The sequence below is a fragment of the Haplochromis burtoni genome, unplaced genomic scaffold (genome assembly GCF_018398535.1).
Source record: "Haplochromis burtoni strain Fernald_Lab_line unplaced genomic scaffold, NCSU_Asbu1 Contig_147, whole genome shotgun sequence".
Classification (NCBI taxonomy): domain Eukaryota; kingdom Metazoa; phylum Chordata; class Actinopteri; order Cichliformes; family Cichlidae; genus Haplochromis; species Haplochromis burtoni.
Genome location: NW_024582508.1, coordinates 821,611 through 838,906, shown reverse-complemented (window position 1 = coordinate 838,906; position 17,296 = coordinate 821,611). Strand labels below are relative to the sequence as shown.

At 38.7% G+C, this 17,296-nt stretch overlaps 1 protein-coding gene across 1 annotated transcript in view; it reads left to right on the top strand.

Annotated features, from left to right (window-relative positions):
• Positions 1-17,296, top strand: part of nudt14 (nudix (nucleoside diphosphate linked moiety X)-type motif 14) — a 29,344-nt gene that overhangs the window by 229 nt on the left and 11,819 nt on the right. The window contains exon 2 of the mRNA XM_005931546.3: positions 11,974-12,017. Within this exon, the coding sequence (XP_005931608.1) occupies positions 11,974-12,017 (44 nt within the window). The remainder of the gene's footprint in view (positions 1-11,973; positions 12,018-17,296) is intronic.

The window sequence follows — 17,296 nt, the reverse complement described above, 5'->3', positions numbered from 1 at the left end:
CCCCCCCCCACCCCCATTCATTTTTTTTAGCATAACATGAAGGCTAAGCCGACCTTAAACACAATCACTGACAGCAAAAATTGGCATTACATGCACCACGACGACCTAAAGAGGTCTATATTTGGTCTGGTTTGAAACGCAGTTACCTCTGTGTTTTACGAGACAGCTAAGCTAACAGGGAGCTATGAGCTACCATGCTAACGGTAGCCTGCTGCTACTGCAGAGGGTTTTTTTTCATGGTTTAACAGAGGCACATGCTTTATATTAGAGCGAGGAGATGTGGATGGCTCGAGTTGGTCTTTTTAACGTGAAAAGAGAGGGTTTTTCTTCGCGCTATTTGCACTGTAAAGACAGGCGAGACTTGTTGATCTCAGCTGTCAAAGTGACCCAGTCTGGTGGGTCTAGTAAGGTCGAAGGTTTTGAAAGTTCAGATGTGTAGAGAGCTAAGTTGCCCAGGCTTGTGTTTGAGCGACACTGAGTAGTTTTTCCTGTTCATATCCTTTCGGGATTTAAAGTGTTATGCGTGTGTTTGTGTTTTATTGACCTGCAAAAATGTGCAGATCATGGACAGAACATAGTGCAGAGAAACATGCTCCTACCTCAGATCAGCATCACTCTTTTGCATTAAGTTTCAATTAAGAAAATATAACTATAAGTCTTTTTGTTAGTATCAACGTCATGCTCCTGTCTTAAATATAAACCATAGTAGATGTGCCTTTATATTCAAACGCTTTAGTTTAATAAGGCTTACCCAGTTATTTTGAGTACCTAAATTTGGTTTTTCAGTTATCAAGCAATTTGAGTCAGCATTATTAAGAGATGCAGAGAGGAAAGGTTGAGATTGTTTGGAGGTGTGCAGAGGAAGGATAGTGAGGATATATTGAACAAAGGATGTTGAATATAGAGCTACCAGGTAAGAGGAAAAGAGGAAGACTGTAATCAGTAAGATTGGACTGTTACTGACCATGCCCAATAAGTTTCCTTAGTGAGGATGAATAGAAAATAAGTCAGTATATTTTTTGCTAATGTGATTACTAATTCTGCTTGCAGGTATTTTTACGGACTCTCTTAGTGGCTCATCATCAATTTTAGGTGTGGAAAAAAATAAGCCTACTGAACTTTTTTAGAAGCACTGCAGTTGTTACTTTCACTGCACCTGAACACATGGGAAAAAACAGGAGAAAAATAGTATTTGCAAAAGGAAAGCTACTCCTCTGAGTTTGATTGTTTTGAGAGATGTAGCGTACACTGATGAAATGAACTGATAAGCTTGTGAACTGGTTTTGATTCCCATCCCCAATAAAATTTGGTTTCTTTGTCAGTGCCATAATGATATTCACTGTTTCTTCCTATCAGTTACAAATTATTCATTCAGTCATTCATTTAGTCACGCTGTGACTCAGATCATAGTGCCACAGTTATCTCACATTTTTCTGAATATGGATGCAATGCAGTTCAGTGAGGTTGAAATAGCGAGTGCTAATCTCCAAGTCACCTAAAAGAGGGGAAAAATGTTTATGCTCATGTTGATGGGATTCATTTTTCCTAACTAGACTTTGCTATTCCTAGTTAGCATTCAGGTGTAAATATGACTTAATCATTTCAAACACGTCCTTGCTTTTGCAGCGCTTCTTGTGCAGAGTCAATTGTCTTGTAGGTCGATAATATTTATTATCCAAGGACATAGGTGTCTCAGGGGCTTGCGGGTGCAGTTTTAGTCACTATTCATCCATCCATGCCAGCATCTATCTATGATCTATCCACCTTTAGCTTCTTATCCAGGTGGTGGTAAAATAATTTAGGCAGTGCTGATTATCTCTGACCAAAATCTGATATTCATTCTCATCGTTTACCTCACTGCACTGCTTTATATATGCATCTTAAATATGAGAAGGTCTGGGCTTCCTAAAGTGTCCCCGCCAATGAACTTTGATTGACTTTTTTTAGGTTAGCCATTAATAATTTACTATAAAAATTGTCCTCCCACTAAAAGCAAAGTGTGATGACTGTGTCCCGATGGTCTCCTTGCAAAGTGAGAAGTGCTTCCTTACCCAAACACGGGCGGCAGTCCAGGATGAATTTATTTTTAGGTTTCAAAATATTTGTGCAGTTTCTCTGTTGCTGGGCTATGGATATGGTTGTGTAAAACCTGGATAGTGACTGTGGTGCTGAACTCATTCTTAAAACTTAGGAGCTGCTGCGTTACTTACACAGTAGATTATAAGAGCACGTTAATGACATCTGTTTCATGTAATTAGTACATGCCAAAAAAGACTCTTTTGTATATTTTGTTTTGGAAACAAATGAGAAAAAAGGGCTTTTAATTGGTACTTGCAGTGACAAATTGTGGTTTACATGTATGGAAGCTTCTTTTTTGTATTGTTGTTTTCAGTGTAATCCAAAAACTCAAGTACCATGGTACTCTTTTTGGGAGTTTGTCCCATTTGGGGTACACACCTGTGACAGCAGAGGGGGAAGGTTAAGCCTGTCAAGAGGATGGTGGAACGGCTAAAGACAGCAGATGGACAACAAAAGAGATGACGGGTGGACCCTCTGTGTTTCTCTCTCTGTCCTGCCTTCTCTTTCATTCTCATCATTTCTGCCTTGCACGTCAGGAGGGGCTGTTCAGAGACTCCCCACAAAGGCTTTTCAATCATGCCAAGGGAGCATCTCTCCCACAATCCTTTTATGTTCATCTGTACATCTTCAGCTTTTGCTATTGGCCATTAACAGAAATCTACTCACACTCACAGCAACACACTCCAAAAGTATATAATGTCATGCATAAGAGACTCTCTGCATCATTAGTGTTTATTGGTGTTTTGTGTCGTTGCTCTCGCCTCCTTCTCCAAAGCAGGTGATTGTGCTCTGTTGACTCTGGGAAACCCCTCTTATCTTTGTCGCCTCGTGCTGACAGCGAATCACGAGTTGGTGCTTAGAGCGAGATAATTACCTTCTATTTATTCATTATAATGATTTGAATTATTCATCTAGAATTATGTACCTTGTGCGTCTTTCAGCCAGTGAATGAATATGAGATCTTTATGATCTTGAAGCGCACATTTTCTTACGTGAATGGTTATTTATCTGCTCGTGCTTGAATCACAGCAGTTAACTGATTGCCATAGTGATTATCTGCTTATAAATAAGGGCACAGTTCCAGGAGGATATAATTATTAAAATTATTTGTTCACAACACAATAACAACACAGGTTATCACAGTTTAAACAGTCTAGATTTAATGAATAACGGTTCCATCAATTGTAATTATTTCAAAATTTGATTTTACAGGTTTGCCATGAGATAAATGCGTTAAAGTATTTGATTTCTTCGATACTCTACGAAACTTTTCTTTCACTGAAAACACTATGTCCTTAACATAAGCACTATGTTATGTTCATTTAGACTCAATTTAGGCTAATGATGACAGAAGATAGAATGTTGGTGCACTATGGTCAGTTCAGTTAATCCAGAGAGAGCATCTAGTTTTTGTTCCCCTGTGAATAAGTTCCAGAAACTAACTAAAATCCACCAGAGTTGTCAAAAAAAAAAATACATCAATACTGAAATATTAATCAGTACTAAAAATGTTACTATTGGATACTCAGTTGCAACAGTATTGATACCAACAGTGCTGTCTTGCCTCCTGCAGTTGGCATACAACTTCAAACAGTAGTGCTGGAGACAAACTGGCAGACAACCCTTCCTTCAGTAGCAGCTGAAGTAGTTGACATTCACAACACTTTATAGGAAGGAATTTTGAGAGGTCAGTAAAGCTCCTGTTTCAAGAAGAATGACGTATTGTGCTTGCTTTATGGTACTACTTTTGTGTCTGGTGAGGCTTAGAGTTAGGAACACGGCGGTTGTGACTGCTTTAGCCTCTTGTCTGCTAATTCGCATCACTGACTTGGACTACTCAACCATGTTCGTGGTGTTTGTACCTTTTGGAACATTTTTAATGGAAGTATCTAAATAAAATAATATGGCTCAGTGTGTGCATGGTACAGACTAGGGCTGAACGATTATGGAAAATAATCTAATTGCGATTTTTTGCCCCAATATTGCGATTGCGATGCGATATGCGATTATTTTTTAAGGTCTTTGTCTTCTGTATTATTAAACAAAGACAAGCAATACATCATATAGTATGGCCAATACTATATTACATTAATTTTAAACTGTTCTTTCCTGGAAGACAGACCTCTGTTATGATGACATGAGGTGATGCATGAATTGATGACTGACATTTTTATTTAACTTCTTCAATCACAACAGTATATTTGAACATACACAATAGTTTATTTTTAGCTTACAAACATCTGAGCATAAAGTGCTGACAAGGAACCCTGGTGTAAACATTAAAATGAAAGTCAGTACAATGTGCAGATTGCAGAAATATACATAAAAAAAATCAGTGGCTTTACCACACTCAGTTTTTCGACATCTGTGAACTACTAGACAGTCATTCAATTAAAAAATAATATTAAATAAATAAAACTAATAAATAAAAAATACACACATCTTACTGATCTCTGCAGTCAGTAACATTACACATAAAGTGCAAACATAATAGCAATTGTATAAACACACACACAAACACGCCTTTAAAACTTAAAGGCGTGAAATTGGACGGTCTAGCCTTCTGACTAGTTCTGATTAGCGTCACCGCTGTCTCGGTGGAGTTTAATAAACTCGGCCGTCTGCTTCTTGCTATCTAAAATATAACCAGACACTGGTGTAAATTCTCGACTGTCTCATACTTCTGTTTAATAAGTTTTCTGTTTGACGTTTAGTCAGCTGTGTGAAAACCAAGGAGGAACCCACCCGGGGGATTAATAAAGTTTTATTTTATCTAATCTAATAACTTTAATCTCAGCCAAACCGATTTACTCACGAACAAACAAAACACTGAAAAAAGCCCAACAATAACATTTTTAGGTTGTCTAAGTGACTTATATATTACGTTTAACCCGAGCAGCGAAACTCCGCGGTGATCTGAAAATGATGTGCCGGGAGTTGTGCCGTTCTCGGCCGCATCAGTAACCCTCGAGCTCCCGGCTCGCTATCGAGCTGGTGGGTAGCAGACGCCTCTGAAAACGTCGAAGCACTTTTGCAAATATGGGATATCTTGATAAACCGAGCAGATATTTGATGTTTACACAACTACTTTCTCGCCTGAAAATATGTTAAAAGTTTATTTTGTGACCCAGAAAGATTAGTATGAGTAATTTTAAAACTTAGTAGCGGCCGCCATTGCTGGAAACTGGAGTTTGGCTGGGCCGCGCTATGAATTCTGGGATATGGTAGTAATTTGGACAGCCTTCGGCGCGTCGCTGTGACGTAATCGGTCTACAAATGCGGCCTCAGGAGGATGCAGCCCATGAATTTGGACATGTCCAGAGTATAATCGCAGCCTTTGCGGTTAGAAAATTGCACTTGATCATGTCGCGATATTATCGCAAATGCGATATATCGTTCAGCCCTAGTACAGACCAGGCAGGAGGTTTGAAGTTCAGTTTGGTGATGGCACTGATGTATACTGGCCTTGATTTGAGGTTTATATACTCTCTGTGGATTTCACTGGAGGACACAGTCAGTTTGTACTTGGAAACTGCGTCCTTGAGAAGAAATTGCACATGCTGGTTTTTCCCCCCCCTGCATGTGTAGATGCTTTTTGTTACTTTTAAAACACGTTGACCGTTGTAATGATAGTCCTGCTGCCTTTGTCGAGACAGCAGGGTCAAACAGAGAGACTATAAATGAAACCAGGAAAAAAACTGGAGCGCGCATGATGAGACTCAAAGGGAGCTATTGTATTTGAGGATGGTAGTTAATTTTTTTTATTCTTGCTGCAGCTGTCTGCTTTATAGTCAGCATAGAAGGTGTGTGTGTGTGTGTGATGGTTATTAGACTTTAAGCACCTAAAAGATCAAGACCATACATCCCTCCCTACAACAGCCATTCACGTACGAGCCTGTCATTTCGGATGGCCAAAGCCAGAGGGACCACATTAATTTCAAGGTCCTGTGTAGCCTGCTTCTGCTTGCCTTGCTCTCTCTCTTTCTTTCTCTGCCTGTGTCTCTCTCTTTCCCCCCGTGGGCTAATCTCTCTGTCGTAATCTGTGTCGGCCATGATTCTCCATCTCCCCTGGGCCATTCAAGCTGTCCCCGCCTCCCCTCTCTCAGCAAGTGGCCTGAGTAATGAGGGGAACCCCGCCATCTGTGAGTGGTGACAGGAGACTAAAGAGGGAATGTGTGTGCGCTGACACATTCATGCGGTGCAGTTTTACCTTATGTAGTAGGTCACTGCTGGAAGATAAATGTGTTGTATCTACAGTGTTTTTAACAGTAATCATGGCCAATTAATGGTGATGTACTGTAAACAAACCATATTCGAGGTGTTTGCTAGTCTCTTTGTGGTGGTGTCTGAAATTGCTGACAACATTAAGGTATTTCTTTAATCTTGAAATCCAGATGACTTTTGTTCTGTTTTGCTTTTTTAAATAGAAAGACCTTCTTGGATGTTATTTTTATCCTCACTGTTTCATAACCTTGAGTTTGTGTTGTTACCAGAAATGTCTGTATAGTAGTTGCAGCTTACTCTGAACTGTTGGTGCACCTTTCCTGCACATTTCTTCTGCACTGAGCAAATTCAGAAGCTTGCTTAAATCAGCCTTTAGATGCATTATTGACCACCTAAGCATTTTTGACTCCTTTTAGCAATTTGTTCCAAGAGATCTGAAGGTTTTCTTCTGAAGGTTCAGTCTCTGTCTTAAAATCTTGCTCAGATTCTTCTTGTTTTGTGTTTCTGTACCGGGAGGTTGACCAGGTTGTTCTGGGGGTTCTCGAGATTATTCAGCTGCCTTCACACAGAGTCTCTGGTCCTGTGATAGATCTTGTTTTTGTACTTGGCTGTAGGGCCACTTTAACCATAACCTGCCGTAGCTGGAGGACTGGATTATAAAATGCCATTTTATCTCAAAGTATAGCTCTATTGTATATTTTAATGTGTCTGCTGTACAGCAATGCAATGTATAGCCTCAGTTTGACAAAGGCTCAGTTCTGAACAACATGGATGGGTTTAGGGGCCCTAGTGCATGCATTTGTAACCATTTACTTATGCAAATACCCTGCAATTTCCATGTAATACGTTCAGTGATGGCAAAAATACTCCGCCTCAGCAGAGCATTTTCCAGAGCCAAGCATTTTTATAAAGCAACAAGCCACGAGACGTGCATCCCTACCTCAGTCATGACAAAATGATTTATCACACACTCCATCACTATACCAGCTTTGCTTTCATAAGGAGAAGTGAAAGGGCTTGGTTTCATATGATGGCATGTAAAACACATATACTAATTTCTGACATGGAAGGATTTGGTGAGTAATTACACCCGCAGCATGTCTGCAGTGTTTTAATCACATAATATCAGGCCTTTAATAATGGCTGAACATGAGATTATGTATGACTCTCATTGTTCTATCTTTTTTTTCTTTTTTTAGTCACTGCAATTGGAGTAAAAATGTATTTTTATTTACAGCTGCAATTTTGGAATAATTTATGCAATTACATGAAGTTTAAAATGTAAAAGCTTTTCATTGTCAATTAATTAAGAAAGAAAAAAAAACATTTCAGAGGCTTCGGCCAATAAATAATTAGCATTTCTGAGTGACTTCATTGCAGTGACTTTTTCACTCTTTCATGATCTTTAGACAGGAATTCCTCTCTTATTTGACACAGAAAATGCCTTCAGTTAATCATTGAGTGTTGCTATCTCAGCTTTAGTATGCAGTAAAATTGCATATGTAAGTGGGCAGTCTTTTACTTGTGGAGCCAAATAAATGAACATAAATGTTTTATGCTTCCATTTCACACCAAATCAGGACAGTTAATGGTGCATGAACAGAATTATCCTGGCTTGGCTTCATGCTAAGGTCATGTGACTATGACCTCTTACATCATGCGCTGGATGCCGTGTTCTTGCAGTAGCTTGCATTTTGTTGATGTGCATTTTAGTTCCTTTGCTTAGACGCAGATTTACGGAGGGGATAGTAATGTAGTAACACAACTATTGTACAGCGCAAATTATGATATTCACTTGTCTTCAAAATAATTATCAAGCAAAAGTAATCAACATAAGACAGAACTGTCTCCTAAAATGTGAGGTTTTTTTGGTCTTGTAAATATCATAGTTTTGAGTCGTATTGCTATTTTGTTTGTTTGTTTGTTTGTTTGTTTGTTTGTTTGTTTGTTTGTTTGTTTTTTGGTGAAATCCGTATACCTCTTTATGATTAATTATACCTGGTTAGTTCCAGCAGTCACTTGCCATTTGGTGAAGGAATATACGTTTTATCTCAAGGGATTTGTAGTTCCCAGAGAGTCACTGACCAGTTTGTAGGATGGAGAGACTGGGATCTAAGGCATTGTTTTCATTCAGTCATCCATCTTTTTTCTTCCGCTTTATCCCATTTAGGGTCACAAGGAACACCCGGACAGGTCGCCATTTTATCACAGGGCTAACACAGACAGAGAACTACATGTGCTCACATTCAATTTAGAATAACCAGTTAACCTAACCTCACTAACTGCTAGGGCTGGGCCATATTATACCGTTCACGGTAATACCGGTATAATGTTAGGCAACGATAGGAAAATGAAATATCGCGATAGAATGGGAGTAAAACGCGCATGCGCAGTGCCTTTGTTTTCATACGCACATGGCCGATTGTTGAGTGAAACAGATGAACCAGAATTGGTTTGTAAAAATGGTGCAACTTCAGTGATGTGGAACTGGTTTGGTGTTTGTCCGTCAGATACACAACAAAGCACATTTTTTTGCAGAACATGCAAGCGGCCGTCGTTATTGTCGTATTTGTCGGACTAAGATGCTCTTAAATCTGGGAGTAATCTGGGTCCTAAACTCCGTATGCTTCAGGTCAAACGAACACTGCAGCATCACTGAGAGTTAAAAACTGTCTAAATTCTTTCATCTTTAATAAAACGATCAGCATTGCTGCTTTACCAGGTGTAACTATGAAGTTTAACTTCCAGGCATCCATGAAAACAAAAGTTATTACATTTAACGGAGTTAGAAGTTAGCAGGAAGCTAGCGGAAGTTAGCTCGCTAGTTTCGCTAGTTACCTAAGCATGATATAGCACTGAGAGATTTCTGAAAAAAATCAAACGTACAGCTCTGCTATCACTTCCAACATAAATGAAGACAGGAAACTAAACAGCAGTGACGTTTGTAGGGTTACTGAAGTTGGGCTAGCTGGTATATAATGATGTGCTACGTGATCGCTAGCGACACAGCTATGTTAGCATAACATAAACAGTGAAGCTGGAGGACGAACACTAACACTTTTCCACTTATAAAAGTTAACGTGAAGGTTCCTCATGGTTAGAGACAAATGCAATCGCATGGCAGGATGCTGTAAACGGACCAAACTTCAGTCAGGAGAACAACTGAGATAATCCATCCACAATACGAGGTTAGTCATTAATATACTGCAACAACATGGGAATAGAGCAGCTGCCAGAGAATTCAACATTAATGAATCAATGGTACAGAAGTGGAGGAAGCAAGAAGAATGAGTTAATAAAGTTTGATTTATCTGACTGCTTTGTTTCGCTTAATGTGCCTTATAATCCCGTGCACCTTATGGTCCGAAAAATACGTACTGCACACTGCAGTTTAATGTTGCAAAGCACCTCTTTTTAACTTCAGTGGATATTATACATGGTTATGCTCAGGATATGTCAGCCCATTTCTACTGGAAATGCCTTTTGGTTAAACTTTCAGCAAGGAATTTGCATTTGCACTGTTACATTTTTATAAAGCTTTAATGTACATAAAAACCAGCTTCTTGTTTAAGTGAAAATAAATGGAAGGTTGTCTTTTTGCGCTAGTAATGTTGTGGAGTTGTATTTTGTCTCGCATCAATTATATCGTCAGTTATATCGTTATCGCAAATTTTCAAATATATATCGTGATAAATATCTTTGGCCATATCGCCCTGCTCTACTAACTGCATCTATTTGGAATATGGGAGGAAACCAGAGCACCCACAGAACATGAAAATTCTATACAGAAAGGCCCAGCCATTTAGTTACTACGCTACAGATGAAACCCTGAATGAATGAATGAACTTTTAAAAAAAAAAGAAATGAGTAACTGATAATATGGGTGCTAAATAAAGCCTCTTCCTTCCTTCCAAGCTTGCCGTTCTCATTTCTTTCTCTTTTTTTTTTTGGGCTGATTTTGTTTGTTGAACATGCTTTGAAAGGAAATTAACTTCCACACAATCAAGTAGTTGTGATTAAACTTTTCCCTTTCAGATAGAAATCTTTAAATTCCATATTGCAGCTTTAACCACAAATGATGTTGCTACAACAGCAGTTATGTTGTCTGATTGAATCAGTGAAATTAGCCGTACCACCTCCCTTTTTCTTGGGTGGTACTGAAAACAGCTCACTAACACACCGTGTGTTGTAGCTGGGATAAGCCTGTTCTAGTAAAACTGTCATCCCTGCGTTTGAAAGAGCTCGTAGGTGGAGAGGAGGTGCAGCCTAAATTTGAATCAAGGCCATATTTCTTCAGGCATAGAAAATGTAGGCCAACTTTACCATATTTAAACAGCACTGGATGCAGAGATAGGAATATGCTAGGTTAATGTGGTTATTTCACACAGGGAGAGCTTGTTGATGGTACATGAACCAATTATTTAAATGACAAGTAAGAAGTCAACCTTTGGCAGCAATGAGGGCCTCAGGTCTTCTTGGTAATGATCCTATAAGCTTGGCACACCTTTTCTTTGGAAGTTACTCCTGCTTTTTCAGCTGTTTTCGGAAAACAGACGAAAAAACGCTGTTTTCCATTACTCATGTAATTATAGCTTTGATGAATGTTGTTTTCATCTGCCCGACTTATTCTTCAGTGCCACTGTATTGGCTGAGTAAATGCTGGAAATAGACAAACATTTTGGTATTATTTCACCTTGAGTATTGTAACATTAGGTCATGCTAGCTTTACACTGGCCTTGCTGTATGTAGAAAGCAGGTTGACCTTGAGCCTTATCCTGACATTTTGACCCAGGTGATTTATCCATGTAGCTAAATGTAGCTTTAGGAATTCAGTTGATTGAAGCAATGACATGTATTGGCTAATACATGCTAAAAGAAGTGGACATGCCAGTTTTTATATTTTCAAAAAGCAGCAAAGCTTAGAGCATGTAGCTTTCCATTGAACAAATTTGGCTTTATACATTTCGGAACAAACTCCTAAAACCTTTTCCAGCCATTTTTAATGAAAATAATGTAAAAGAAAGGAAACCAAACTTTCAGGATGTTAGCTCATCATTTTACAGATGAGAGTCACATGCCAGACAATGCATGTGTCACAAGCTATAAATTGAAGCCCTGTGATTTCTGGAATATTTTTGTCTGTCTTTTGTGTGGGTAACACACCTCCTTTGCAGCTTGATCATAATTATACAGATGGAAATTTACTGAAAGAGTGAAGCTGCATGTTATGCCAATGTGCTGATGTGTCCACAGGGCTTTCAAACACAACAACTTCTGTCACTTAAGGGTTTTATTGTTTAGTTATCGGGAATCTCTCTCTGCAATTGTGAGGCAATTGCAAGGCATAAAAAGAAAACACGTTTTTCGTGGTGCTTTTCTTTTGCTTTGCATCTGCAGATGTTTTTATTGGGTGCACTTTTTTCAATAAGACAACATTAATTGTGCAGCAAATATTCTTGTTAACCAAATGAGAGGGGATTTGATATCTTGTCATGCAAGTCATATGAAATAAAACAGGTTATAATACACTGATTGCAAACTGTAGGCACTCTTTATCTTTTTAAACACTTTGATTGATGCAGCTGGAACCCAGCAGTGTTTGAGAATTACTATGAGATCATACTTTTTTATTTATTTATGGTGTTTTATTGTCATCTTATTTCTACGCAGAATGGCACAAAGAAATCGTGGGACTTCATGCGGACCCATGACAGGTAAAAAACACTTTCAATTTACTTTTACTGCTCCTGTCCTGTACTTGCATGTATATTTACTCAATACATCTTATTGGCAAACTAAATGGCTAATAAATAATACCAGACTACACAGAAGAGGTAAGAAAACATTAATGTAGCCTGAAATGAGACCTTGACACACAGCATTGTTATTGTTGAGAAACTGTATAACATGCATGTTTATGTCAGGAGAGGTTATTCAATCTCGAGAGCTTGTTTTAAACATAAAGCCGTGCTCAGAAGTTTTCTCATTATTGGCAGTTTTTTTCCATTTGTCGATAATGGCTCTCACTGTGGTTTGCCTGAGTCCCAAAGCCTTAAAAATAGCTTTGTAATCCTTTCCAGACTGATAGATGTCAATGACTTTGGTTCTTACTGGTTCTCAGGTTTCTTTAGATCATGACAAGATTTGTTGCTTTATAAGAATTCATAATTTCACAAGTCGGAGCAATAACATTTGTAACGTCACTGGGATAGACTCAGTTTTGGGATTCCATTTCCAAAGTTTAATGTTAGATTGCTTTATTCATTCCAAAACCTGTTTTGATGTGTGTTTAGCATCATTCCAGTTGTGTGCAAGTTTCAGTTGTCTAACTGTTGAGCAAAGCTTTAAGAATTTGGAGGCAGTTCTCGTTTTTGATTATTCCATCCACTTATGCAGTGTATCAGTACTACAGGCAGTAAAACAACCTCAGAGCAAGATGCTACCACCACCATGCTTGGCAGTCGGTCCAGTGTACTTAAGTTTAAAAGCCTTTAGTCTTCCACACATACCTCTTGTCATTCTGGCTATGTAAAACGGCAGTTTCCAGACCATGGTAGGCTTAAGCCTTATTGGTTCCTAGATTGCTCCTGAACATCCAAACCAATTTCCTCTCATCTGACTTCTCTGGTATTTTTACACCACAATGATCTGGTTTCTCTTAAAAATGCATTGTATTTGGAGGATCGTCAACCTTAACACACCTTGTTTTGAAGAAAGCAGTGCCATGAAATTATACAGGGAAAGTGGCAATAAATGTCTGAACTTTAGTGGGGCTCTGTAAGAGAAATATCACACATTTGCGTCAAAGCCGTAATTCCAACTCTCAGTCTGCCATAATGCCCTGAGGTAAGTCTCGGGTTATTTCAGCCCCATTTTGTTCTCCTAATGACCCCAAAGAGAAGTTCTTCTGAAAAATAGTGCCACAGAGGGAAGAAGCAGTAAACCCAAACCTGCATTTCTCTACCCCATGTGGATATTGCAAAATGGGTTATTCCCCGTGGGGCATGTATCAAATAGACCCTGGATTGTTTTGCATTTTTGTGCAAGTGTGCATAGCATTTTCTTCTCAGCAGGATGTTGTCTTTCAGAAGAACTAGTCAAAGATTTGAAAGACAGATTTTTTTTATCAAAGGCAACAGTAGACTAGAAGAGACTGTAGTCAGAATGCTATGAGATGCGTTATTGAATACATTTTTTTCAGCTTGTTTCTAAAATTCTTATGAAGATGAGTTTGTGGCGACGTGCACAGTTATTCATCTGCTTCATAAGCGTGCACATTTACCAAGATTTGCGGTTATTTGATAAGTGGCCTCCTGGGGAAATTACAGTAGTTAATAGAAATTTCATTTACCAAGATTATTAAAAGGTCTTGACAGTACTGCATAAATAAATACAATTAAACTGTAAGGTTAACTGATAACCTGGGTTTTCATGATATTTCATGATGTTTCAGGGTGTATCTGGTTCACAGTCTTTCCTTTTAGCTTCTTCTGAAGGATCCCAAGGGTTTTCCCTCACTATGTGGATTATCCACCTATTCACATGTATTCCACATGTTATGGATTCATTTTCTTGTTGGACAGGCCTCACCTCTTAAGGCCTGTCAATATTTAAATATTGTGACAGTTGGTTGCTACTGGACATTCCAGGCTCTATTTGCCTTGTTAAGCCTTTAATGCATTTGCCACCCATGTGTTTTTCAATCGACTGCTGCATATCCTTTGTTCTCATTGGTAGTCACTTCGATTGCTCTAAGATGGGAAAAATTTACCTCTGTACCTGCCCATATCGTTTTGCCCGGGGGTTATTTCTCCCGTTGTCACTTGAAATTGCTCAATGTAATTGATATTCTATGGGCTCTGATTGCCACACAACTGCTAATAGCTCCGTGTGTGGATATTGCCTTAGATATAGTACTTAACTCTGCACAAGGGGAACAATTTACTCTCAGTGTAAATACGACAGTTGACTGTCAAATGTTCAGTGGCTTTTGACTTAGAGGTGCAGATCCTCAATCCAGGAGCCAAAGATTCTGGAAGTACATGCTTCATTAGCTGCCACTTATCTAGAGAAAGTGCTTACTTTGTTTGCACAAGCAGGGTTTGACCTGAAAACTACAAAAACACATGAAACTGAATTGCTCTTCCATGGGACACATTCAGACACAACAGCACAAATTACTTTATAGGTGAGTCATGGATGACAACAAACTGCAACATTTTTAACAGAATTAGCAATACCACTAGGGTAATAAAGTATCTGAAGAGTATATAGTTTTACCTCTTTAACTTATTTAAGAAACTGCTATTTCTATAGAGCTTGGAGAGCATTAAAACTTTACAAAGCTAACTGAAGTTTGCATATTGCCTTCTGAGAAAAGCTACCTGACTGTAAAATCACACTTGACTGCGTGGAAATGGTTTTTCAAACAAGACAAACATAAAAACTACACTCTAAACTATAATTTAGATCATTCATACTTATGGGACATCAGCTTCATGTCCTTCTTTGCCTGTTTTTATATATGTGTATTAAGATGCTTGCTGATAAACCTTTGGAAATAGGAGGTTTCTCATTGCACAGGTGCCATTCTTATTGGTTTGTAGTCCTTATTTATAATAGAAAGCTTCACATAATGAATCTGAGAATAAAAGACGCCCAGAGGCAACAGAAAAGCAAAGATAAAAATAAAATGATTACTGTGTTAAACCCTTGTTTGTTTGTTCTAATGCATTTTAGCTTGCTGTAAGTTTTATTAGTTCGTAATGTGGCTCTGTTTATATCAATAAAGAATTTGCATCTTATAATTCATTTAAAAAAACATTTAACATTTAAAAAATGTAATATTACGACACTTGACTCATTTAAACCAAAGCTGGTAAATGAAAGAAGGGATGTGGTTACGTCCTTGGCTCCGATCTGACAGCAGAAGATGGATTGTGTAGCCTTTAACCCATTTTTTTTTTCTAGTGGGACTTGGGCCAAATAATAATATCCTTAAACCATAAGCTTTCTACCAGTAGTCACCTTAGTCCTGCGTCTCATACATCTGCCTTAACCCAGATTTCCCGCTGTTCAGCCAGATGCCCCAGAGAGAAAGCTTAACCGTGCATGAAAAGTCCTGAGTGTCTGTTTAGCCTGCTTCTTGGTTTAACTGTTAGAGCTCCTTTTTTTCACCAGGAAGCAGTAGAAGAGCAGTAATGGTGTGTAACAGCACTATAAGACCATGACTTGCCACAAGGGACAGCTCCAATGCCTCAGGCCTGTGACCCACTTTTTGTCTACATCCTCCTCACTTGTGTCTTGTGAGGTGATATTGCCCTACAGCGCAGTCTTCTCGTGTATATCTGCAATCAGCTTCAGCAATATCAGTGTGAAAAAGAAGCTCTAGAAAGATGCAAGGGAGGAGGTGAAAATGGCTGTTCTGTGTTCTCAAGGTGAGAGCAAACAATGGAGTATGGCGAAAGGAGCTGAATGGATAAGTCGCCGAGTTTGCTCACTGGATCCAGATATGAATCAAAGGCTTTTTAATCAGTAATAGAAAGATAGTTGACCTTTTTCTGAAGCTGTTTTCAGGGCCATGAGATGGTATATTTTATGCAAATTTATAAGGATTTATAAGTTAACCCCACAGTTAATTCCAGCTTTGATTTTAACTTGTTATTGCTGGAAGTGCAAGTTCAATTCTGCAATTTTGAACACAAAAGTGTTTTGAAAAAGGACCCAACAAAGCAGCAAGCATGTTTGAATTTGTAAAAATGGCAGTTAATGGCTGTCATAGTTTACAGGCCTGCTTGCTGCTACATTTATTACCTGGTGTAGTCTCCTTTACCTTTTTTATTAACTTTAAGTATGCACAGTAGAGGTGTTTTTAATGACTTTTTAATCGGTGTGTGCTATGATCTGTGTTTGTACCAATAAAAGTGAAGTCTGTAGTTACTTTTCCTTTGATTTAATGCACACTGTAGGGACTAGACATTTGTTTTCACTGAAGGTTAAATGAGGTAGTGGATTCAATAAAATAAACTACAAAGGGAATGATCCCGTTTTTAAGAAGGATTAACCAGTCAGCTGACATTACACATGTTTGAAAAGGCAAAACTGAAAATCTAAAACGCAAACAGACATTAACCAAGTATCAGCCCAGGAGCTGCAGCTAGGTGTTGTACTAGCAAACTCTTGGTTCCTTCTTTCCATGGGAAAGACAGGGCAGGGCTTCCTGCCGCCTCAGACGCATCCGCTTTCCCAACACAAACCCCAGGCCTCAAGTCGCCACAAACAGCAACAGTCAGACTCTCACACACATACACACAAACACACTCGAGCGGTGACCCACCTGTGCCTATAGAGCTCTTTGGGTGCCAGTGGCGAAGCATATCATGCTGACCTTCCTTCTATTTTATCTCCATATCCTGCTTGTTAAGAGTCATTGTGAATATCAGCAGTGAAGCAAGACTCTTATTTTAGAAAACTGTTCATTTTGGCAGACCATTTTATTTTTAGTGGCATGTTATTTTTAGGTCTTTGTAACAGGAAATGTCTAATACAAAGGTTAAGTCAGGGGTATGATGGTTCCGTTTGTTTGTAGGTTATGATTTTTGTTAAACACTGAGATGTGTGTCTCCCTGAATGACACACATAACATTTTGTATATTTCAGTTTCTTTTCCCCAACTTTCTTTTTAATGTTAGTAAGGGTGGATTTTCTTAACATGGGCGTCTCAAGCAGATGGCTTTTTTTTTTCTTGCACAGAAGCCCCACACACCTGCTTTTCACATTTTCTATTTGTGAAGGGTAACCAATTGGACGAAGGTTTATTTAAATGGAGAGTCTCTGAAACAACTCGTTTCAGACAGAGGATGAACTGAAGGACTAAGACCCAGTAGACGATTAACCAGGATTAATTATAAACTGCAGAATCAAGTAAAACTACTTTCAAGTGGATGAACATTATAATGGAAACCAGACACAATGAAACACAGGTATGATTGTT